Source organism: Aspergillus melleus (genome assembly GCF_016097325.1).
Source record: "Aspergillus melleus strain CBS 546.65 chromosome Unknown contig1, whole genome shotgun sequence".
NCBI lineage: Eukaryota > Fungi > Ascomycota > Eurotiomycetes > Eurotiales > Aspergillaceae > Aspergillus > Aspergillus melleus.
The window spans coordinates 2,854,752-2,878,031 of NW_025763370.1; the positions used below are offsets into that span (position 1 = coordinate 2,854,752).

At 50.5% G+C, this 23,280-nt stretch overlaps 6 protein-coding genes across 6 annotated transcripts; 3 read left to right on the top strand and 3 right to left on the bottom strand.

The window, feature by feature from the left end:
- Positions 1–1,269: 1,269 nt before the first annotated feature.
- Positions 1,270–5,636, top strand: RTC1 (WD repeat protein; the record flags this gene model as incomplete). Its single annotated transcript, XM_046082652.1, has 2 exons — positions 1,270–1,499; positions 1,802–5,636. The coding sequence occupies 2 exons, from the start codon at positions 1,270–1,272 to the stop codon at positions 5,634–5,636; spliced, it is 4,065 nt and encodes a 1,354-aa protein (XP_045938609.1).
- A 550-nt stretch (positions 5,637–6,186) lies between these two features.
- LDX57_001011 (uncharacterized protein) lies at positions 6,187–8,139 on the bottom strand (the record flags this gene model as incomplete). The annotated part of the gene is made up of 2 exons (XM_046082653.1): positions 6,187–7,167; positions 7,234–8,139. The coding sequence occupies 2 exons, from the start codon at positions 8,137–8,139 to the stop codon at positions 6,187–6,189; spliced, it is 1,887 nt and encodes a 628-aa protein (XP_045938610.1).
- A 316-nt stretch (positions 8,140–8,455) lies between these two features.
- Positions 8,456–10,390, top strand: LDX57_001012 (splicing factor cactin; the record flags this gene model as incomplete). The annotated part of the gene is made up of 5 exons (XM_046082654.1): positions 8,456–8,962; positions 9,029–9,505; positions 9,581–10,207; positions 10,278–10,310; positions 10,373–10,390. 5 exons carry the CDS (start codon positions 8,456–8,458, stop codon positions 10,388–10,390), a joined length of 1,662 nt encoding a protein of 553 aa, XP_045938611.1.
- Positions 10,391–10,971: 581 nt separating this feature from the next.
- On the bottom strand, positions 10,972–11,427 carry LDX57_001013 (uncharacterized protein; the record flags this gene model as incomplete). The annotated part of the gene is made up of 1 exon (XM_046082655.1): positions 10,972–11,427. One exon carries the CDS (start codon positions 11,425–11,427, stop codon positions 10,972–10,974), a length of 456 nt encoding a protein of 151 aa, XP_045938612.1.
- Positions 11,428–12,189: 762 nt separating this feature from the next.
- Positions 12,190–13,613, top strand: LDX57_001014 (uncharacterized protein; the record flags this gene model as incomplete). Its single annotated transcript, XM_046082656.1, has 3 exons — positions 12,190–13,026; positions 13,204–13,505; positions 13,601–13,613. 3 exons carry the CDS (start codon positions 12,190–12,192, stop codon positions 13,611–13,613), a joined length of 1,152 nt encoding a protein of 383 aa, XP_045938613.1.
- Positions 13,614–22,138: 8,525 nt separating this feature from the next.
- On the bottom strand, positions 22,139–22,978 carry RPL34B (60S ribosomal protein eL34; the record flags this gene model as incomplete). The annotated part of the gene is made up of 4 exons (XM_046082657.1): positions 22,139–22,327; positions 22,573–22,696; positions 22,867–22,880; positions 22,955–22,978. 4 exons carry the CDS (start codon positions 22,976–22,978, stop codon positions 22,139–22,141), a joined length of 351 nt encoding a protein of 116 aa, XP_045938614.1.
- Between the last annotated feature and the right edge of the window lie 302 nt (positions 22,979–23,280).

Here is a 23,280-nt window from a genome sequence, read left to right on the forward strand (position 1 = left end):
GATTGTGACGATCTAGAATCGCCCTCTACCCCGTCTTCCCCGTCTAGACTCCCCCAGGCGCCCAATGCCGCCCGTTGACTTTCGTGAAGTCGAGGATGGCATCCCGACGAGTCGTTAAGTCTGTCCCACCCTGCAGTCCCGAGTGTCCGGATGATCTAAAACATGTCGCTGGTAAGGTATGTCGTACTGGGGATGTATGTATGTACGGGCGTGTGTATTTATTTGCTCCTGCATTATTGTGGCCTCCAGATATGAGACATGATCGGAAAGGACTGGCTGGGATTGTTTGACCCCGAAGTGATCCCGAGGGTTCCATCTTATTGTGTACGTATTCTTGAGGGGCATCTTGAAGGGTGGCGACACACCGCCTTGTAGGCTGCATGCATGCCTCCCCTCGGTTTGCCTGCATCCATCCAGACAATGAATAATAATGAAGAAGAACCTCCGGGCCCTGGACACCTCACAGGAGTCAATTGCTATTCGGGTATCCATGGTTTCTTTTTTATCAATCATCAGCTGGACAGGTCAGAAAGCAGAGAGAACCGGTATGGATTGGTATCCAAGGCAGCTCTCTTCAGGACGATGATTCGGTCGAAGCCGAACACCTCGGACTGCTTTTCGTCATTTTTCAATTTCTAAATTTACCCAACAAACGACGCTAAACCCGCACATCACGCGTTCTCGCCACTTCTATTTCTTCTTGATTTTTAATTTTTTTTATTTTTATTTTTTTAGAATTTTTTATTATCATATTATCGTGGATTATGGCAATCATCTCGACGATTCAGTGAGGATGGAATAAGATGAGATGAGATGAGATGAGATGAGATGAGATGAGATGAGATGATCAAGATGACATCGAATGATCAGGCATTCAGATTCAATGATATGATTACAATCAGTCCCTGGCATTTTGTCTGTAGATTGTATACACTTGATCGGTGCAGCCTGACTAATCCCGGATTCTGATTGCACTTGACCCTCCCGAATCCTCAATCTTTCTTTTCCCCCCCTCCAACTCTCCAAGGGCAAAAGCTCCGCCTCCCCCTTTCCTTTTATTTTCAATTTGATTTTCTGATTGATTTCTTTTTTTTGTTTTGGTCCCCACCCCCCTTTGGGAATTATTATCACATATTCACATTATTATTCAACCTTTTTACTTTTCCCTCTTTCTTGTTTGTCTGCCCCTTCTGCTCTGCTCTGTTCCCGGGACCCGTTGGCGACCATGGGGCTGCGACCCTGATCGGGTTAAGTCGTGGAGGAATAATTATGTCCGATTCTTTTCGAGTGCCCCCTCGAGGCAGCTCTTCGCCAGCTCCCCCTCCCCCTCCCCCCCCGGCTCCCGTGCAACAAGGTCACAAGTATTCCAACCGCGCTGCCAGTGCCCTGGCAAGATTTGCCCAGCCTTTCTTTTCCGGGTCGAGACCTCCCAGTCCGCAAACTCCAGGGGGACGTGCAGACCTGTCTGCCGGTCCCCGCCCTACTAGGTCCAAGTCCTTGTATAGCTTCCCCGCCTCCGTCCTCCTTCACTCCCCTTTCCTTTGTTGACACCCTGGGGAGAATAAAGCAAATCTCTATTAGCTCCAAATTCATTCCTCTTCTCATCGCTTGCTTTTTTTTTTTTTTTTTTTTTTTCATTTTTCATTGTATCTCCCCTTCTTGCTATTTGGACTCCCGCGGGATATCACTCCCCCTCCGCGCGGAGCTTCTTTGTCTTCGTGAATTTACCTACACAGTAGAATGCTCGAGCTCCACGCAATCCTCCATGGTTGAGAAACCTTGTTCTAACATCCCTACCTAGACCCGGTACATCACAGACGGTTACTCACAAGACCGGAATACCAATTGCGGCATTGGACATTTCCCCCCAACGGACACATGCAGTAATCGGAGGCAAAGAGATCCTCAAAACCATTCGAGTCTCACCTGATCATTTGTCCGAAGAATTCAATCTCCGCAATGCCATCATCAGTTATTCCTCTACCCACCATGTGGGGAGCGGGCTCTCCGCGCGACACAAGGACCAGCTGACGGTGAGGGACGTGAAGTGGTCACATGGCACCTATGACCGGATCATCGCTACCGCCGTCGCTAACGGCCGCATTGTGCTCTATGATCTACACCGGACCGGCCTGGAATATTGCCGGTTTCAGGGGCATAATCGTCAGGTCCACCGATTGGCCTTCAACCCGCATCGACCGCATCTGCTGCTATCCGGAAGCCAGGATTCTTCCATTCGAATGTGGGACTTGCGCGTGCCCTCCATAGAGCGGGGCGCCTCGGTCTGTGGGAGCAAGGAGCATTTCAACGGGAATAGCGATGCCATTCGAGATATTCGGTGGTCGCCTAGTGACGCGTCCATGTTTGCAACCGCCACGGACAGTGGTGCCATCCAGCTGTGGGACATTCGGAAGACTAGTGCTCCTGCAATGAGAATCACAGCCCATGACAGGCCTTGTTTCTCGGTGGATTGGCACCCGGATGGAAAACATATTATTAGCGGCGGCACGGATAGACAGGTTAAGGTGTGGGACTTCTCTTCCTCGGCGGAGCGAAGGCAGAAGCCGACCTTTCAATTTCGGACCCCGCAGGCGGTGCTCAACGTACGGTGGCGCCCACCGTCCTGGGCTCGAGAGCCGGAGAGCACCGGGGACTGGCAGTCTACCCAGGTGGTGACTTCCTATGACAAAGAAGATCCGCGCATCCATCTGTGGGACCTTCGACGACCTCATATCCCATTCCGTGAATTCGATCGATATGATTCGCACGCCGCTGATCTGCTCTGGCATTCGAAGGATTTGCTGTGGACGGCCGGCGATTCCGGTGCCTTCACTCAGACCGATGTTCGCTACGCACCCCAGGTGGTCAACCAAAGACCGACGTGTGCTGTGGCGTGGAGCCCCACCGGCGATGTGCTTGCATTCGTCCAGAAGCGCCCCCAGCGAAGCACATTGGGCCTCAGCACCACCGAATTTGTAGGCCATCAACACGAGGAAGACAGTAATGGCGGTGAGGTGCTTAGTCAAAGCCCAGCCGACGACCTTTTGGATGAACCTTCTTTTGCGTCGTTCCGCCACCGACATAGCAAGTCGACAAGTAGCGCTCGGCCTTCCAAATCATTGGGTGGTACCCCTCCTGGTACAACTGATTTCAACCCGGTCCTCCCGCTTGAACAGGTGCTGGCAAAAATCAAGCCGCCTGGCCCGTATCAACAGGGCATGACCGGACGCATCCCCGGTGCCACAATGAGCCAAGAAGTATTTCAACACTTGGCCCGTAATTACTCCCCACTGCTTGGTGCTTTTGACGGGGTGCTTCCGGATAGTTCTCGTGGCTTCCTGGAGTCATTGACCCGTAATGCGGAGAGCGCAGAAGACGCCTCCTTGATCAAGTTGGCCCAGACGTGGCGCATCATCCAGTTTGCCGCTATGCAAGAACTTGAAATGAAAGCCAAAGAGCGGCAAATGACCGCCGAGAAAGGTCCCCGCAATGTCACAAAGAGACTCTCCAAGGAAGTAGCAGCTGTGGAAAAATCGCGGGCTTTAGAAGACGGGAGACAGGATAAACTGAAAACGCGCTTCTTCAAGGGGGTGTTGGAACCCGTAGGGTCCAAGAAGCAACTCAGAGACGCCGAGAGCGCGTCGAATATGACCACTCCTCTGGCGCAACCTCTGCCCGATTCTCCTGTTGGGTCTTCCGACAGCTCTGCTTCCCGCATGACATCGTTGAATGATTTCTCAAACATTCAACCGCTCCCGCCCTCCGTCTTGAGCTCCAACACCGATACCATGAATTCTAACGACTGGTATCCCGTGCCTGATGCCGAACTTCGTCCTATTGCTCAACTGCAGCAGCGTCGTTCCTCTTCAGACGAAAGCCCGCATTCTCGGGCAATACTCGGCTCGGAAACCCAAGATCCTGAGATTGACCAGAGATCTGCACCGCGCGCGATTGCCGGGAGAACAGACTGGCGCACTCAGAGTCATCCAGACTATAGGAAAGGAGCCTCAGAGGAAGATGAATATGACCAAAAAATGGAAGACAAGAGAGCGGCTATCCGCGACTATAAGTCCGTTCCGAAGAAGGTCTTGTCCCTCGAGTCTCCTGTAGAGACCACAAAGCCCCCAGCTTTCCATCGTCACGAATCTACCGAGAGTTTCCCGATGTTCTCTGCATCCACGGGGAGCTCACACCCCTCTAAATCAATGGGCACGTCGTTCTCCTCTACCACGAGGCTGTATGATGTCTCAGAAAATGTTCCCGACCCTGTGGATGAACTCTCGGCTGAAACACCTAACAAAGGCATGTCCAGGGCGCGGGGGGAGTCAAAGCTGGATTCTGGCCTTGTTCGGGAAGAGGATCTCGTAGAAAGTGAGGCTTTTGAAGAAGATCTTGCAGACTCCGGTCACCTCCACCTCGAACGACCATCTAGCCCCCCTATCATTCTGAAGGAATCCAGTCCTCTCAAAACCCCAAACCAGGAGCTCGAGGAGAGCACCTTTTTCTCCGTGCCATGGACTACACCTACCGGAGGCGATGACTTCGATGGGCCTATCATCCCCACCAGCCCAGACGGAATAGACGTCAAGCCCTGGAGTGCCGAGGCGCTACTAAAACAAGCAATCAGGCATTATCACAGTGGTGCCCATGTTGACGTTCAGACTGCCGCTCACTTGCTCCAGAAATTACGCATCCTCTTTCGGGACCCCGAAAAGATCCTCCCAAGTGAAGAGTGCGAGTTTGTCTACCAGGCGTACAACGATCAACTCATCCGCCAGTCGATGCATATCGAAGCAGCTGAACTTCGACTCCTTTGCGTGCCCTCCTATCCGGCGACCTATGAATACACACAGGCCGACACCTACATGAACGTGTTTTGTTTCACGTGCAAACGGCCATATGAGAACCCCAAGAACGACAACCGCCGGTGTTATCGTTGCAATACCCCCCAAGAGCCCTGCACCATTTGCATGAGCCTTGATCCACCTCCGGAATGGGTGGCGGAACATACTGCATCACAGTCTTCTTCTAGTCCCGAATGGGAATCCGAGGCTACCTCTCACCTTCTATCGTCCCAGTCCTCTCTCCGGACCGAACCAATTCCCCCGGCAGAGTTGCAGCACATCGACGAGAATCTCCTAGGCTCTTACAGCCCCCCTCGACCGAAGGGCTCTACCCTCTGGACCTGGTGCCAAGGCTGCGGCCACGGAGGCCACATGGCTTGCGTCAGCACCTGGTTGAATGACGTCGCTGCCAGTGAAGGCGGATGTGCCACGCCAGGCTGCATGCACGACTGCGGCCCCGGCCCGCGTCGAGAACACAATCGAACCGTTTTACTAGAGGAGTCCAAGAAACGCGACACCGTCAGTAAGAAATCGGGGTTCGGGTTCGTGAAGCGCGATGCCTGGTCCAAGGGTGAAAGCAAAGCGGTTGAAAAGGTTCGCGGCATGCTCAGTGTCGGCACGTCCGGTGGAACGAACGCGTCGTCCATCAGCACTGCAGGACCCAGCGGCGCTTCTTCTTCGAATCTGATGTCGCCTAAAAAGGTGCGCCTTGTTACGCCGAGCGAGCAGGGGAAGCGGAGAAGTGCTGCTTCTCGGGCGAGTACGGGGGGTAGCAGTGGTCTGGCTGGTTGATTTTGGTTTTGAGTTTCTGTTGATTTGTCATTGGCTGGGTGGGAATGTGGTCGTTGTTTTTTTGTCTTTTTTTCTTTTTCTGTTCAGGACTTTACTTTCGAATATACCCATGTATTTCTAGTTTCTTGATAATTTTTATATGATTTATCGTGCTTTTCATGGACCGACTAGGTTTCGACTATTGTGCGATTATCTAGGCATGAGAAATGCACTTTTGAAATTATCTCTCATCTACTAAATCAACGCTACACCGATATATATCGAAGTTTGTTACTGGAACTGTGTCTACACATAAGACAGATCGAGTCCATCTGCCACTGTGTACTGCACATGCAGATAAAAACACCCCATTGAACCCATACTATTTACCAAATAAATGTCTGCTAGCTACCTCAATGCAAAATCATCACTTCATGAAAATAAACCCAAGATAGATACTTGTAAATAAAACCAAGACCAATCCGCATAGATCACCCGCATACATACAAGTAACCAAAATATTTAGACCAAGAAAACGAAGAATGACAGAAACGAAACGAAACGAGAGAGATCAAAACCTCCGTTTCTTCTTCGCCGGCGCCTTCGCCTTCGCCTCTAGTTGTCGTTTCAGTTCCTCGCGTTTTCGATTCGCTTTTTCTTCTTCTGTTTCTGGCTCCCCCGGCGGTTGTTCGCTCGCGCGTGGTTCCGATAGAGCTGGATGAGGTTTCTGTTCGTCGGGAGATGGGGATTTGGTTTTCGAGCGGGTTGGCTTGGGTCTGATGGGGGGTTCGTCGAGCTCGTCGTCGGTTTCGGTTTCGGCGTCGGCGCTGGGAGGATGGGAAGGAGCAGCAGCAGCCGGGGTGGTTTTGGTGTCGGGTTTAGAGGATTTGCTGCCGCCGATGACGCCGAGCTTTTTGTGCCCTGTAGGTGGGAGCTTTGGTTTCGGGTTTGGAGGGGAGGGGGATGAGTCGGTGGCGATGTTGGTTTGTGGCGAGGCTGGTGATTTGGGAGGAGGAGATGGGGGTTCTTTCTTCTTGCTCTTGCCGCCGATGGTGCCCAGGCCTCGGGGTTTAGGTGGGGGGCTATATTGGGGGTGGGGATTGTCGTTTTTCTTGTCTTCTGGAATCGGGGATCCAGAAGGGGTAGATTTGGGAGGGTCCGGTTTCTGCTCCGGCCTTTTTTGTCCGCCAATACGTCCGAGCCCAAGGCCGCGTGGTTTGACTGGGGAGGTGGTTTGAGTTTGAGGATTCGGTCTTCTAGGCGCTGCATCTAGATCTGAGTCCGAGCCAGAGTCTGTTTCATCGTTATTGGTGGGCGACGAATGTGTCGGTTTGGAGGTGGTCGTCGGTCCATGGTCTGGTGAAGGCGAAGTCCTTGCTGCCTTTGATCCTCCGATCTTCCCAAGACCTGTTGATGCTTTGGTTGGAGGTTTGCGTGGAGAAGGGTTCAGAGACGCTTTTGCAGGTTCTTGTGCCGGTTCTTGCGACCTGGCCCGAGATGGGCTATTCCCGGTGTCTTTCGAGCGTTTGAATCTTGGAGGCGTGTCTTGTCGCTAAGGAAAGAAAAATCGAGTTTAACTAGGGTGCTAAGAGGGTATGTATGTGACAAGCAGACTTACTTCGAATTCATCATCCTCTGTATCCGAAACGGTTGCAGCATCTGTCATTTCGGCATCCTTAGGAGATTGGGGTTCGTCGACTCGACCGACGTCTTCGCGCTTAGGGAGTGTGGTGGTACTGGCTGCAGACAGTGCATGCCACCATTTGTCTGGAGGCGGATGAAATGAATCGGGCTGTGCCACAGCATCAGAGGTAGAAGAGAGCTCCGCAAGTAGGTTGACAGCAAGATTTGAGTCCGGAGTCGACTGTTTGTGTTCTTCAAGCCACGCATGTTCGTCAAAAGGTGCGACGCCTCTGATGTGTTTGGCGGCCTGCGACAGCGTCGCGCCCTTCCGGCCCGTTCGCAAACCAGACGCCCCCGGAAAGATAGTGCTGAGATCGACACCCACGGCCTCAAGCTTGTCGAACAGTTTACCAAGGATCCAATCTTTCCGCTTCAGCTGGTCCATGAGATTCTGCTGTCGCGACTCCCAGTCCGCCTCCGTTCTTACCAACGGTAGGAGCAAATACTGCGTCAACGAGGACTGGGGCTCTCGCTCGAGATAGAGCGTCCATTCAAGCGTCCCTAGTGGCTTTGGCAGTTTCGTCGACGTCGTTAGTCTCAGGCTATCAGCTCCTGGCGATGCATGATTCAGGATCACGTGGGTGTCCTTTTCGTTGTGAAATGCATCGCCGATCTTCTGCAATAGCATCTGATATTGCTCTGCATCGTCACTTGGGTCGATAGTAGTGGCATTTTCTTCTGCTCGTTTCAGAATTTGTTGGCGCGATAGATGCTCAGACCAGACGTTGGTAAGGTCGGTCATGTACAGCTCGTAGCCGTCTGACGTCAAACAATATTTGAAGAGAACTGGAGGCAAATCGCCCTGATTGACAGGACACAGCCGCTGCCATTTCGTGGACATCTCTAAGAGCAGCTCATAGGGATGGGTAAGAGTGGATTGTGATACCAAATCGCAGAGCACAAGGTGGTTGTTTTGGTGTAGTTTGTAAAGGCAACGGCCGATGCCCAGGCGGAAGTGAGAGCGCGGGCGCTGGATCAGGAAGGTTTGCCGGACCCCGCTAAGCCTTCCGGAACAGGAGTGCGGCCGGACCAGCTCTGGAAAACATCTCGAACTTCATCATCTCACATGCCAACCCCCGTTTTTTGTCGGCCATCCTCTACAAAAATATTACACTCACTCACGTACATATTGCAGCAACAGCGACGGTATATACACCATGGCGTCGCGACTTCCCGATAGGTCAGGTGCGAAACGAAGCCGATCTCGATCACCGTCGCGTCAACCCCAGAAGCTCCCCCGCAGATACGAAGAGAACGATCGATATGGCTCTGACAGGTGGAGGGACGACAGACGTGGGCCATCGCAATCTCAACCGCGCAATATGAGGGATCAAGTGCGGCTCAATCAGCTGCAGGAGGATGAGCAAGAGCGACAGTGGGTGGCGCAGGAAGACATCTTTGTCTTGAAACAGGCCAAAAAGAAAGCGGAGATCCGGGTCAAAGAGGGACGCGCGAAACCGATCGATTGGCTTACGGTGACCTTGCGAGTGATTGATCCTACGAGGAATCCTCTTGACGATGAGATTGCCGACTCAGATCTCGACCTGGTGGATCCTGATGGTGTTTTCGAGGGGCTATCGCCGACGCAATTGGGCGATCTGGAGAAGGACATTGATACATTCCTGGGCCTTGAATCAAACTCGCAGAATAGGGATTTTTGGAAAGTACGTACTTCGCGGGCGTTGTCTTTGTTGAAATGTGTGAGACTGATGGCCGATCTTTCCTGTTAGACCATGAAAATCATTTGTCGCGACCGTCAGAAGACTGCCGCTCCTGAAGGGCGCGCTCTCAGCTCCGTTGCCGCAGATATAAATCGACTTCTAAGTCCGAAGACATACGAGCAGCTCCAGGCTCTTGAAGTCAGCGTCAAGAGGAAATTAGACTCCAACGAACCTATCGATACCGATTACTGGGAGGAACTTCTACGCAGCCTTTCGGTCTGGAAGGCTCGCGCGAAGCTGAAGAAAGTCTACCAAGCGGTCATAGATGAACGTGTTCGAGGTCTTCGTGATCAGCAACGTGAGGAGGCGGAATCGGTGCGAGCGAAACTCGCGCCACTAGCCCCTGTAGCCCAAACAGCTCCCGGGGAGAAGCCGCAAGTGGATGAGCGAGAGCTCCAAGGTCTTGACCCCGACCCATTGCTTCAGGTCCGCCCGGAAGACAAGATTCTGGAGATAGTGGATGAGACAGCCTTTTTGGACCAAGTGGTAGGTCATGCCGACTGCGGCGAGGTTTTCGCCGTATTATCTTACCATCACCCGCCATACTAATCAGCTTCGTAGGCCCGTGACCGTCAAAAAATCCTGAAGATGGGCTTCGTTCCTCTCCGTCAGCGACAAGCTGAAAAGTCTTCGGCTGCCCCCGTGAATCAAACGTCGAATGTGCCAGTCGCCACCGCACCAACTCGCTTCTCTGCCATCCCCAATGAAGACTTTTCACAGGCCACAAAGGCTCTATATGAAAGAGAGCTTGCGAAGGGGGTTAGCGAAAACGAAGAGATCTTCACCGGCGAGGAAGCTGTGAGTACGAGCTCACGGCCTCAATGGGCCAGCAAATACCGACCGCGTAAGCCTCGGTATTTCAACCGAGTCCAGATGGGGTACGAATGGAACAAATACAACCAAACCCACTACGACCATGACAACCCGCCTCCTAAAGTTGTTCAGGGCTACAAATTCAACATCTTCTACCCTGACTTGATTGACAAGGCGAAGGCCCCGACATATCGCATAGAACGCGAACATGGGCGAAAACGCGGCCAGTCCTTCGCCGCAGCAGGGGAAGAAGACACTTGCCTCATTCGATTCATGGCTGGCCCGCCGTATGAGGATATTGCTTTCCGAATTGTCGACAAGGAATGGGACTATAGCGCTAAGAGAGAGCGAGGGTTCAAGAGCACTTTCGACAAGGTATGTTGTGTATAAACGGGCTAATTCCACCATGACGAGCAATCGCTGACGAGTTTGACGTATTTGCTAGGGAATCTTACAACTTCATTTCCAATTCAAACGCGTGAGTTGTCCATTCAATTTCGCTTTTCTAAGTCCTGACCCGGCTAACTTGACCTCGTTTAGATCTATTATCGGAAGTAACGACCGCCACCGGGACCTCATTTTCGAATGCCAGGATGGTCTCTTATTATATCTACTATTATCATTCCATTAAGTTTCATTCCCGGGTCATTCATTGATATTGTATGATTGTATCGACGAGGATCATTCCCTTGAACTCAGAGTCGGGTGTGGCTTTGATATCCGGAACTCTGGGCCAGCACGGTCGAAGTAGAACCAGTTCTCCGCTCTCATTGGGCTGGGAAATATCAACCACTTGCTACAACATTGGATGCTCCAAGAGATCACCCAAAGCTAAGACGTATCATCTGCCGGTCGTCCAAGTACATAATGCGCCTGTCATCGCTCCCTCCCCACGTGTGAAGCCGTTATCTGAATCTTATTTTCACTTCCTGCCGAGATTCTTCTTCTTCTTCATCTTGGGTCTCATTCCTGCCTCCAAACGACGGTGGATTGCTTTTGCCATCACCGCTCTTTCGAATGGTCACGTGTCCCTCGGGGGCTCCAGGGTCCTCTTTTTTTTGGACTTTCCATTTCCTTTCAGGTCTTATCTTTTCTTTTTCTCTCCGGTGCTACATGATGGGCCCTTTGCCTTCACGGAACTAGGGGTACAGGAGGGACTGTGACGGAGCAGCCTTGGTGCCACCGCGCCGTCTGCATCTCGTTTCACGGTTCCGGCTGGACGGGGAAGCGGGAAAGCGCTTGAGGATCTGCAGGTTGGATCCTAAGACCATTGAGGACTCTCCAGGAAGCTGCCAGAAATTCGCAATCCCAGAAACACTGGCGCTTTGTCTTCTTGAGTTGTGGTCGGTGCCAAAGGCCGACCAGTCAATCCTGCAGGCGTCCGGTCCGGTCCTAACCCTCTCCGTCTGTCGAGCGTTGTAGCCACTAATTCTCGTCATTTGCAGCTGTTCCCCCCTCTTGCGCTGTAGCACCAGATCCAGCCTCCGGTTTAGGCTCAGGGAAATTATTTGCCACACCTGTATAGCGACTTGTTCCACATTCCCGCAGTAGAGCGAAGCACTCCCAGCGCCATCCACAACATCCCCAGAGCACATGATGGGTGAATTCTTTTTCTGATTCATACATTTTATATTTCCTGTTTTATATTCTATAATTTTTGAGATTTCGAATTTTTTTTTTTTTTTTTTTTTATAAATTTCTATTTTCTTTGCTTTCTTTTCTTTTTTCGTCTCTTTCTCGCTCGCTGGCTCCCTATCCTTCCCTGGCTCCATTTTGGTTTTATTTTTACAAACTGAGACGTCCTAGACCGTTCATTTGTTTGTTAGGAGCGTGAGATGCATGGCTGTTTGTAGCCAGAAAGAACAGCCGTACTGAGCTGGCATACTCCTACAGCTTCAAATTGATCTACTGAATGTCCTTATTCTGAGAGATCACAAAGGCCTCTTCCCCTGGCAGGTCAAATAATTGCCATTTTATTTTCTTGCCTGCATTTTCTGCATTTTCTGTAAATTCTGCAGCTCCCTTTTTTTTTTTTTTACCCATTCCAATTTTCTTTTCTTTTTTCGACTTTCGTCTACTTATTATACTTTCTTGGTGTTCAAGCCCCTCAATCTCTTCATTTCCCAAGCCCAACCTGATTTCTCTTTTCTACCTTACAACTATCAAAAACCTTTTAAATCCCTGGCATGGGCGAACCTTGTACAAACACATTTAAGTTGTTCTGATAATCCCCCTCCCTTCCCCCTCCTCGTGGTTAGACCTCTTCTGTTGGATAGACCCTACAGTTCTTGTCTGTCTCTTGTCAGAACCAAAAGCAAACAGCAAATAAATCGAACGACAAAGAAGCACCATACACGATGAACCATTTCCCGCCCTCTCCAAACTACCAGCTAAGCCCGGTTCCTTCTGGCCGAGCGACTCCGCTTCCATTTATTCCGAGACGAACAGAGTCATCCGGCTCGTCGTCCGGCACCGATGGCGCGCTGGCGGAAACTTCTCGTCATAGCAATCCCTGCTCTGACATCGAGAACTGGACGAGCTCTAGCTCTAGCTCTAGCTCTCGCGCTCCAGGGGCGATGATGCCCAGTCAGCACCCACCAAGCTACTCCATGGGTCCATCTCACTCCCCGATGGAGACGGTGGCGGACGGCATCCCCCGTATGTTTCCCTACGACCAAGGCTGGTCGAACACCTTCATGGCGCCCAGTTCCACCACGGCTCCATTGCATCCCGGCCTGCGTCGTCCCCACGACTACAACGGCCCTTTAGGATGGGGACGTGAGACAGACGGCGGTACTTTCAATCCGGGCCCCTCGTACGCTTCTTCTCGCGCCCACGTCCCGCCCCAGAATCAGCCCGAGGCTTCTGGACCGAACTATGCTTCAGCGAGCTTATCGCCGCCGTCGTCCACCCTCTCGATCTCCTCCTACCAGGACGGGCACGACGGCAGCGATCCTCAATCTGCTGTCACCACGCCGAGCCTCGACCGGCTGACCAGCCCAGACACCGAAGAGGAAGCCAACGCGGACCCTCCTTATTCTCTCCTAATCTACCAGGCTCTCCGGAATGCACCGGGCATGAAATTGCCTCTTCAGGGCATCTATGACTGGTTTGTGAAGAATACGGCCAAGGGAAAAGACCGGAGCTCCAAAGGCTGGCAAAATAGCATTCGTCATAACCTATCTATGAACGCGGTGTGTATCTCTTGAATCCTTTTTCATTTGCTCCTTATCCATTGTCGATCTCCGCGGGAACGAGAGGCTCGGGGGAGAGGGGAGCGGAAGCAACAGGAGGAGAAAAAAAAAAGCACAGATTCGCTACCTATTTCCCCCCTCGTATTGTGATTGAGACTTACATCGTTTGTGTTACAGGGCTTCGAGGCGGTTCGAGAGGAATCGATCCCCGGCAAAAAATCCGTGAATTACTGGCGCCTGACCGACGAGGCCGTCAAGAACGGCATCCAATCTACAACCCGGTACAGGAAGCAGGCGAATTACAAGAAGATCCTGTGTTCGGACCCACCGGCACCTCAACGCCAGCGATCTGGCGCCAAAGGAGGCAAGGCGACGAAAATCACCGCCAAGTTCCGAGGACATGTGAGCCCGGACCACTTTCGACGCGAGCGAGGCCGTTCGCGCCTGATGTGCCAGCAGCGTCGACTGCATAAAAGAATGTACGGGCAGTACTACCACCATCACCAGTCCCCCACGACAACCGTGTCACCATTCCATGTGCTAGGGCCGGGCGCGCCGCTGACTCGTCCGTCAGTCGAGACTTTTGATTTGGGGAGCGTCATCGGGAATGCTGCCCCCCCTCCCACCACGCCGATTTTTTGTGACATGGCGGGGCCTGCACCAGATTGTCCGGCCGTGGATAACTCCTTCATGGGCTGGTGCGTGATCCAACCATTTCCCCAGGGACTGTTGACAGGGCCCGAAATCTCATCGAATCTCCAACTTGGGGTATAAGGACCTACTACCCATGGGGTATGGGTCAGGTGGGAGAGATTAACCGGAGGGGCAAAAAAAAAAAAACCTTACTGACTGACCTGCATAGTACCAAATGTATTCTAGCGAATCTAATGGCCTGTCGGTGCTGGGGTTTCCTAATCGATGCAGTTTTGTTCGGGCTCACATTTTCGGTGTTCTTACTTTCTCTCTGCTTTTCATTCTTTTTCCTTGAATGTTTCTTTTCTCGGGTTGTTTCACCCAAGGAGGTGACCTTCCCATAATCATGTCTATCACCGTTATTTTAGGGTTCTCTCATTTTCTCTAATCCTGTCATTATTTCCTTTGTCTTAATAAAAAATGTGCCGTTGCGTTCTTACATTCTTTTTTCTACACCAGTGGGGCGTTATGGAATTAGTCCACTGTCGTGTAGTTCTTTCTATCTGGCACTCCTGTCATAATCGACGTGAGCTGCAACATGTGGCCTGTTCTCCTGCAGGGTATGATGCGCCGATGATGCCGATGACGAGAAAGGCAACCAAAAATAAATGCGGGCGAGGGAGCTGGTTCGACGAAGAGAAGCCGGACCGTCGGAGGGGGGAGAAGCACAATTCCTTGGCTAATATTATTACTATTATTCATTGGAGCGATCCCCGGCCCATAGTAATCTACGCATTAAGTCTCTATTGAGTTGCTGTTAAGATCTCGGGCTAATGAGGTGGTAATCGGGGCTAACGGGGTCCCGTGATTGGCGCGCAGCCCGTCGAGACACTAGACAACAAAGAGTCACCAAAGAAATTAGTAAAATTAGTTAATCTCTTCTCAGTTCTCACCTGCCTTAGTTAGTCGACCTTTAACATGCAGGGATGCCGGTTCTTTCGAGCATGCAGACGCCGCGCCATTATTGGCTCTCGGTCTTTGGGGTTAGGCGAAGGGGAAGAGAGAACAGCTTACCCACTTAAACTGGAGGTTAAGCATGCCCTGCCCGTCTTTTTTTGGTCTCGCTTGTTCTCTCTTCGGCCCTCTTCGGCCCCGGCGGCTGATTCTTCTCACATTGATGCCCAAGGATTTGATCTGTTCTAGTCCGCTGTCCTGGTTCATCTATCTAGCACACCTAACTCCTTCTAGACCTCTGCCCCGAAATTTCGACGTGTTGACAGATGCACCCAGCTTGCGACCTTGACCTACGTTAGTCCTGAGCGATCACTCGCAGCCGATTCGATGGGAAAACGTGCCGCCCTTCAGCTGTCCTATACGCAGTATCACTACTGCCTCACTATTTTCTGCTACTTACTGTACATATGTACTCCGTATGTATGTACACACATAGCCTATCTACAGTACCGAAGATATTGAAAAAAAAAAAAAAAAATGGCACGGAAAAAAGCAAAAACAACGGTTACCAATAGGACCTTCTTTCTCTAGCCGACCTTGGATGACATCTGTCGTGATGGTTCGTATTACCCACCAACGTCTGGAATCTGGCCATTGGGGTTTCTTCGGACGCCAGCGCCAATTTCTGCACCTTCATGACAAATGAATCAGGATAGTGGACTACTACCTAATTGGGCAGAGGCAGAGAACCGGGGGTTGGTCTTTCATTATGCGATCTCCCATTGTGTATCCATACTACCATACTATTGTGTACCACGGCAATCCCATTCTATTCTCCTAGCTTAATTTGGGGTTGGAGAGAGGGAATTAGAAGAAAAGTAAGGAAAAGATAAGGTCTCCCGTCATAATCTCTCTCTTGAGAGGGTTCGTCTACCGGCAGATTTACCATCCCTAGCGAGGAATCACGCAAGTGAGCAAAATAAACTACCACAGGAAAAAAAGAAAAGAAAATACTCATCTTCACGTCCTTCAGCTTCTCTAGATTTCCAATCTCCAGAATCATCCGCAAACTCTTCGCAGGAATTCCCGAAGATACGGTGAGCTCCGGATCGGACCACTCCATCTCCACGAGCTCGAACTCCTTCCGATGAAGGAAGAAGCGCTGATGCCAAAGGTCCCAATTTTTCTTTTCTTTTTCCCTTGTCTGTCCTGTTGGCTGTTCCCACTCTGGTGCAGAAAACCACCCCCCAGAATTTCTTTTTCGAGTGTTCAGCAAAATGCAATTAACCCACCCGTCAAGTAGATTGACAGCCTGCAACTGACGACGCTACCAGCAATGCCAAGCGGGTCGGCGTCACGATGAGAGGGCCGAGAAGGAGGGCTGATGTGCCAATGGGATAGGAGGGTGCGCTACGGCGTTGTCTGCCTGTGTACTGCATGCAACTACTGATACTACCTTAGACTAGTAGAGCGGTTCCCCGGAGCTGATAGGATATGCGCCAACAATTGCCTCCAACCAGCTCACGTTGCGCGGTAGACTAGTTCTGCAGGACGAGGAAGACGGCGTCATGCTCTGTCCCTCTGATTCTCATTTCTTTTCCCCCCTCCTTCGTCCGCCTCCCGATACTAGTCTTTCTTTTTTTGCCTACCCCGGTAGATGCAACCTCCTTGGAGTGGGTCGACTGTCTGAACCATCTGAATGGCATGGTTTACGGGGTCAATCCAATTTAATCTAGTCCCGTGAGTATGTACTTTGTAAGGCTGGCAGGTCAGTGATCATCGCCATCCCACTCCTGTGTACTCCGTAGATAGGTACACTTTATGTCATGACAGTATCCCGCTCTTTTAGGGAAGGCTCGTATGATTCTGTACTCCGGTGTAGAGACTCACTTACTGGTCAATAAAACGCACGATTAGAAATCTGGCGCCATTCAAAGCATCTCCTACGGCCTACAGTGCATCAGTGTTTCATACTACCTTCCTCTCCACATTAGTTCTTTTCTTTTGCCCCTTCGCCGCCCTTTCTTCCCTGTCAAATTCCTCAGCGGGTTAAGAATCCCTGTCATGTAGAAACAGACCGTTCTTCATCATCTGTGGGTTGTTTTCTCTTCACCACGATGCATCGATTGGCCGAATGCCCAGAAAAAAACCTCAAAGGCCTTTCTCCTCGGATCGACGGTTGGAAATGGCGCAGGTGATCGTCTCAAAGTCGACAGTAGTGTGACGGGGAGAAGGAGAGCGGCAAAAGTACGACTCTGTGACCCTTCCAGACTTCAAACGGGCCGTGCCGAGTGTCTAATTTTGATGCGGACGCCGGAATGCACTTGCGTTTGAGTTGACCTCGCTAAGCTTCCGGGTTGATGCTTGCCAAAGCTAATTCCTTTCGGTCTGGTCGGTGTATGCTTTCTCGTTGTGTCGATTCGTGGGTGACTTTACCCCGGACTGGGGCCTGCGACGGCAACGCCAGAACGAGACAGGAAGAGAGGGAAGTAGTACTATGTATGTAGGTATGGCTGGAGATGCACCTGCACCTGTACCTAGAAAGCTCCCCGAGAAGACATGACAGCTTTAGCTACATCGTTAGCTAGGAGGTTAGCGCCGTCCTTCCCTGGCAGGCATCTACTGAGTCGCGTTAATTAGTAGATCACCACATGACGGGCTCCGCCTGGGGATGGTACTAGTTAGTTAGCCAAGTACTGTAGTTACATACAGTAGAGTAGCATATCCCACATGCACACAGCTCAACATCGATCTATCTAACACTTCGATATGCCAATCCCCACCCGCCTCCCCAATCCCCACGTCGTAAATAGATTACTTCATGACTTGTACGTACTTCTATCCAGTCACTACCTAGACTTTGAACCATTTCCCTTTTTCGCCTCCCCCCAATCCAACCAAGCGCATGACTGATTACTGCCTCGTTGCCTTCTGGCTGCCTTTTTTTGCCTCTGTTTTTTCTTTTTCTTCTGTTGCCGCTATACCTCAAATGTCACGAATGTGTCACCTTTCTCTGCAGGTCGATGTGGATAGCGCATTATGGATAGATCCGACCTCAGGCCAAGACCTTGCTTGCTTGCAACACCAACACCAACACCCCCATTGTCTCCGGCTAGTCTAGGGTCGGACCTTATTTGACAAAGGACTTTTTTTCCCCTCCATTCTTTATCCTGTTTCTGCTGGTTGAGCAAATTAATGAAACCGGATATTATGAAATCATCGTCGCCCGGGATTGGGTGTCCTCACGGTAGCGCTTGAGGCTGGTATCACGTCGGCTTTTCGTTCCCGGGGAGGCTTGCTGGACGGGATTGAAATCTTTGTGCTTCCTTCTTTTCTTTTCTTTCTCTTTCTCTTTTGGGGTTGTTGAGACGCCATTGACCTACCTACTTTACTGTACATACGTACTTACTGATTTTCTGCGGAGTTAGTTCTAGGTACAGGAAGTAGCCGGGGAGGTAACCACAACAGTATACCTAGCTACTCCGTAAGAGTTAATTAAATCAAATTAATAACGTCGACGAAATATACGATAATATGACAGGGACTGGAAACAAGGGAGACGTCAGTCAGTCCTTTCTTCACCGCTTCGCAGGAGCATGGATGGCGGCAGGAACCGGACCCGGCAGGTCATGGACCTGGTACATGTGGTTCCGGTTGTGGGTTACAGAGGTATTTGCATCTCGTCTTCTTATCGCGTTTACTGTGGTGAGTGGTTTTTTGGTTTGGTTTTGGTTGTGTCAGAAGACGGGGATATTATTCAGATGTCGTGTTTCCTTCCTACTACCTAGGTATTAGTTACTTGATCCGATTTCGGTGAGTGATGCCCTTTCGATTATTGTATATAAGAATTCCCTATGACTCTAGCAGAAAGGCGCTACAGTAGCAACCGAATCTAGTGAATAAGATCCAGGGGCAAATTAACAGAGATAGCCGCCACAACATTCACAAAGAAGAACCTGAGGTGGAAAAAAAAAAGGCCTAGCCGACAGGATCCACCACCCGAATCCCGACACTAGAAGAAATAAAATCCTAAAAAATTAAATAAAAATAAACACGATCTACTGTACAGCAGACTCGCAGTCCCTTTCGCAACCGAATAGAACAATGAATGGCATTCCAGCCCATCCTGTCCCACGTCAGCTGCAGGCCATTCCTGATGCACTGACATTCCGGCTGGGATGTACATCCTTCGCGCGATTTGTCGGCGCCAACCTGTCAACTTCTTCGGTGTCATGTCAAAGGTACCGTCTAGTACTTTCTTACATACTTTGCCTAGTTGCTCTTCCCCTCCTCTGGATTATGGGTAGTGGCAGGGTTGGGAGGTGCGGATGCAGAGCACAGATCTCTGGATATCTGCATTTTCCCTTTCAATGGCTACACTCTTTTTTACCTGCTCTCTTCCCTGTCTTACCCCCTCTTAGGGTCGTGCTGGCTGTCACATCCACAGACTATCTAACCAGAGGGACGAACACGACGCTGCGCAATGCACTGCCTGCTTGTTCTTGTTCCGTGGTCCTTGGACACAGCTTGCATACACAGTACGCTACGTATGTATGCACTAATTAAACATATGCGTACCTAGATATGCACCAACCACCTGCTCCGTAACCAACTACAACACCACCAAAAGATAGGCCCTGTCACCATAAGACGGGATATGACAGGACAGGACAGGACAGGATAGACGCAATATCTACGTAAGCACGGGATACAGAAAAAAAAAAAAAAAGAAAAGAAAACGAAAACGAAAAAGCTCGCTATCTCGATGCCGACAGAAATACTTACACAGCATAATTGCCTTTGCCGGAGGGTTAACAACACCAATGGCAGCGAGACACTGAGCGGCTAGGTATGTATGTATGTACGCGAGGTAGGGTAGGGTGGTAGGAGGAGGGTATCACAGAGCTGTTCTTCCATGTTCCAGCCCATGTCGTACATGATGCCATTCCTTCTCGTCTCGTCTGTCGGTGTCTGGCCTTGCCACTAACTTGAAGGAGGGGTGGGGAGAGAGGAGGGGGCGAGGGGGAGCTATTACAGTAACTACATACGTACGCAAGTCAGGAAGGAAGGAAAAAAGAAAGGTACCTATTCGTCCGAGCTAATCTCACCCATTCCTGATCTCGATTTTGATTGCACCGCGCTGGGATTGTTGAGCGTCAACCAGGTACGCGGGGTGGTGGAAGTTTCTTCATTATGCACATCTCCATCCACGGCCGCGGGCGTGGGAAGCCGGATAGCTGGCTGATGTCTGTAGCCAGCCGAAAAGAGAAGTTGAAGGGAGAAGTATGCTACTCTGTCAGATACTCACAGGATCTTGGTTACTACTAGGACCCTGACTTGGTTACTTTACCCTGCCTGCACGAAGGACTCGCTGGTCCAAGACAACCAGACCAAGACCAAGACCAAGACTAAAAGGGGGGAGGGGCGCGGCAAGCACGAAAAAGAAAAGAAATAAAATCAAGGGACACAAGGCACCGGGCAGATGAAAAAGAAAACATGGGGTTGGTCTGGTCTGGATCTCACTCTGACTGAGTCTCTTTCACCGTCTCGGGCTAGATAAGACTATCTAAACTAGCTGGGCTAAAGAAAGTCCTGTACATACAGAAGCAGGCCAGAATTGGGGATTGAGAATAAAACCGATTACACCCTGGATTAACTAAGTACATACAGATAGTAGGATAGATCCAGACATAGACAATATGAGACAGGCTTGGCTTTCGCTCACCCTCTTATTGTTGCTCTGCATATCTCGGCTGTACCGAAAACATAATAAAATAAATTAGTCGTCTTCTTAGTCCGCGGAAACTTAGTACAGTTGCCTTGATATTAGGCCAATTTAGTTTTAGTAGATGCTTCTCGTGTTTCACTTTGGCTTCCTTCTACTATCTATCCTTCCCAACAGAAAAAATACCGGAAAGAAAAGCGAGAAAAAGTAAACATTTGGGAAGACAGAAGTCCTAGATCAGATGAGAACTAAGACCGGTACCTCTGTGTTTCTTTCCTGATCATGCGTCTGGCTAGGCCCTGGCCAAAATGCGTTCTTTTTCTATGTATAGGTTGTTGTTTTCTTTCCTCTGGTTCTGACGTCTCTTTCCTCTCTGGGTTAGGCTTGGGCTTACGGATTAGCATATACTGTACATACGAAGTATGTAGGTACCTACCTGCTAACCTGCTATGTAACTACGGTGTAGATAGTTACCAATATATCGAAGCCACTCATACCGACCTCCTAGGTGCTAAAGGCTAGGTGCTATATGCCTATTGTCTATGCCGTGCTGAGCCGTCCCGCGTTGTGCTGTGTTCTGCCGTGTCTGCTGTGCTGGCCACCAAGGAGACATGAGTCGACCCTATACGTAGGTATCTAATTGCATAGGTGCCAAGGTAGACAGGAAGGTGGGAAGTAGACGGAGCCGTGTATGCAGTGCAATATATATATACTTCGTTAAGGATATGGGGGCGTTGGTCTGTGTCTGGCTACGTATTATATGTAGGTATGTGTGTGCGTGCTTGACTCGGTGTAGTTATATATAACTTCCATATTATGCTATATGCGTATACTATATGCGTAGGTCGTATGTCGTATGCACTTCTCCTTGGTAGATGGAATACCTACTTGGCAGCGGTGGTTGTATACTAGGACTGTAGCCAATGGACAGACTAATTTTATATTATGGTGTTAAAGTGCATGGTAGTTTGTTAATGTTAATATCGAAATCACAGGGACGGATGGGCAGGCAGACAGGCAGGAAGGCAGATAGAAGACTGAGACGTGGACCGGTGAGATAGAGATAGATGACTTGGTTTCTGGGTCTTGGATCTTGTGCCTTTGGGCGCTTCTACAAGGGCTAGAACGTCGGTCGTGAGACTGATGGTGCATTGCATTGCAGGTCTGGAAGGCATGGGGATGAGGGATTGGGGAGGTAACTTGACGAGGTGATCAATGGTATGGTGGATAGTAGACAGGGCTGGTCGTGTCAAGGGCATGTATGCAATGTTGTCTGGGCATGGTTGATGATGACGACGCGATTCGACGTCGACATTGATGCAATTCAGCCATGTGAATTGAGTCAACTCGGGTCTAGACGGAACGGGCACGATAGATGCTGAAGGGACGGTTTCACGCCCAAGCCAGCAGCCTATCGTCATCGTCATGGATTTGACTAGGGTCAGTTTATCGCCCCTCCATTCTCCTGAATGCCCCGCGTCTGGCATGGGGTAGACAGAACGGAGGAGACAGAAGGCCTCATCTACTCCATACTCCGTACTACTATCACAACAAATTAACTAGACCACCTCAAGATCATGAAGAGTAAGAAAATTCATTGAGCCACGACCGGGAAATAGTAAAATTGTCGTGCTAAGCCGCCGTCTTCGTTCACCTTACTTTCTAAAGAAAAAGAGAACCATGAACCGGGCATTGAAAAAATTTCTTTTAATTTCCCATTTTCGCTTCCCACTTTAAAGAACAAACACCGATCATCCGTAATAAGGTATTCTCCTTTCTTTCTCAAATTTCACAACGCATTTAGCGCTTAGCAGCCTTCTCCTGAGACTCCTTGAGAACCTTCTTGACGATCTTCTGCTCCTCGATCAGGAAAGCACGGACGATGCGGTCCTTGACGCAGCCAGCGCAGCGGGATCCACCGTAGGCACGGCTGACGTTCTTCTTGGGGCGAGAAATCTGAGAGTACTCCCGGGGACGAAGGGCGGGGATCTGTAGAGCAGGTAGAGAAGCTCGTCAGTCTCTGTGTCAAGAGGTTCGATGGAATTTCGAGACGAGGTCGGTGTTCGCGGTGTGGTGTCGTCTTTTCCTCCCGGGTTCCATTCCTCTGTTGGCCGTCGCTTTCGTCCAGTTGACCCCCTCCAGAGGATCGGTTGGGTCGGACCCGTTCCACACACACACTCGCACCAAGACCTCACTCGACGGGGAAAAAACCAAAATCAACCGGGAGCACTCACACCGGGGAGCTTGATGCCGCAGTCACCGCACTTGGGAGCAGTACCCTTCTTCTTGATGTGAAGGTACCGGAGCTCACCGCCAGGGGTCTTGACGATGCGAACCTTGTTGGACCGCGTGTTGTACCTATAGACGAAAAAGAGATTCCGTCAATATCCTGATCAAAAAGTCCAGAGGTGAAACTGAAAAGATCCCTGTCGCTCTAGAAATCGAACGAACAATGTCGTAGAATCGTAGCGACAAGACGTGGTGAAAACGAAGGTATTCAGGGTATAGGGAAAAATTTCTCAACGTACGGGTTCCGGCGGCGCTACAAATTCAAAAATCAATGGTTAGTTCTTTGGGCTTCATTTAATGGACGAAAATTCCTCCAGAAAAACTCACGTATTGCAATCTGTTGTTCGCCATTTTGATTGTCCTTGAACCTCAACGTCGGTGGTCAAGAAGTTTGGCGGCGGCGGTCGTCGGTTGTCGTCGTTAACCTCGTAGATTTCTGCTCTCAGGCATTCTGGACTTTGTGTGGGTTTGCCGCGCTAGCGCCAATTTGGCGAGAGTGCGCTAACCCAAATGCGGCTAGCGTCGGTCCGACCAGAGCCGCCACCTCTTTTCAAGCTTGTCGAACTTGCCCAAGGTGAAGGGCCTTATCACCCATCATTGCGAAGGGGCTTCATCTCGGTGTTGGTTTTGGTCTGTCGTTTTTCTTTCGTCGG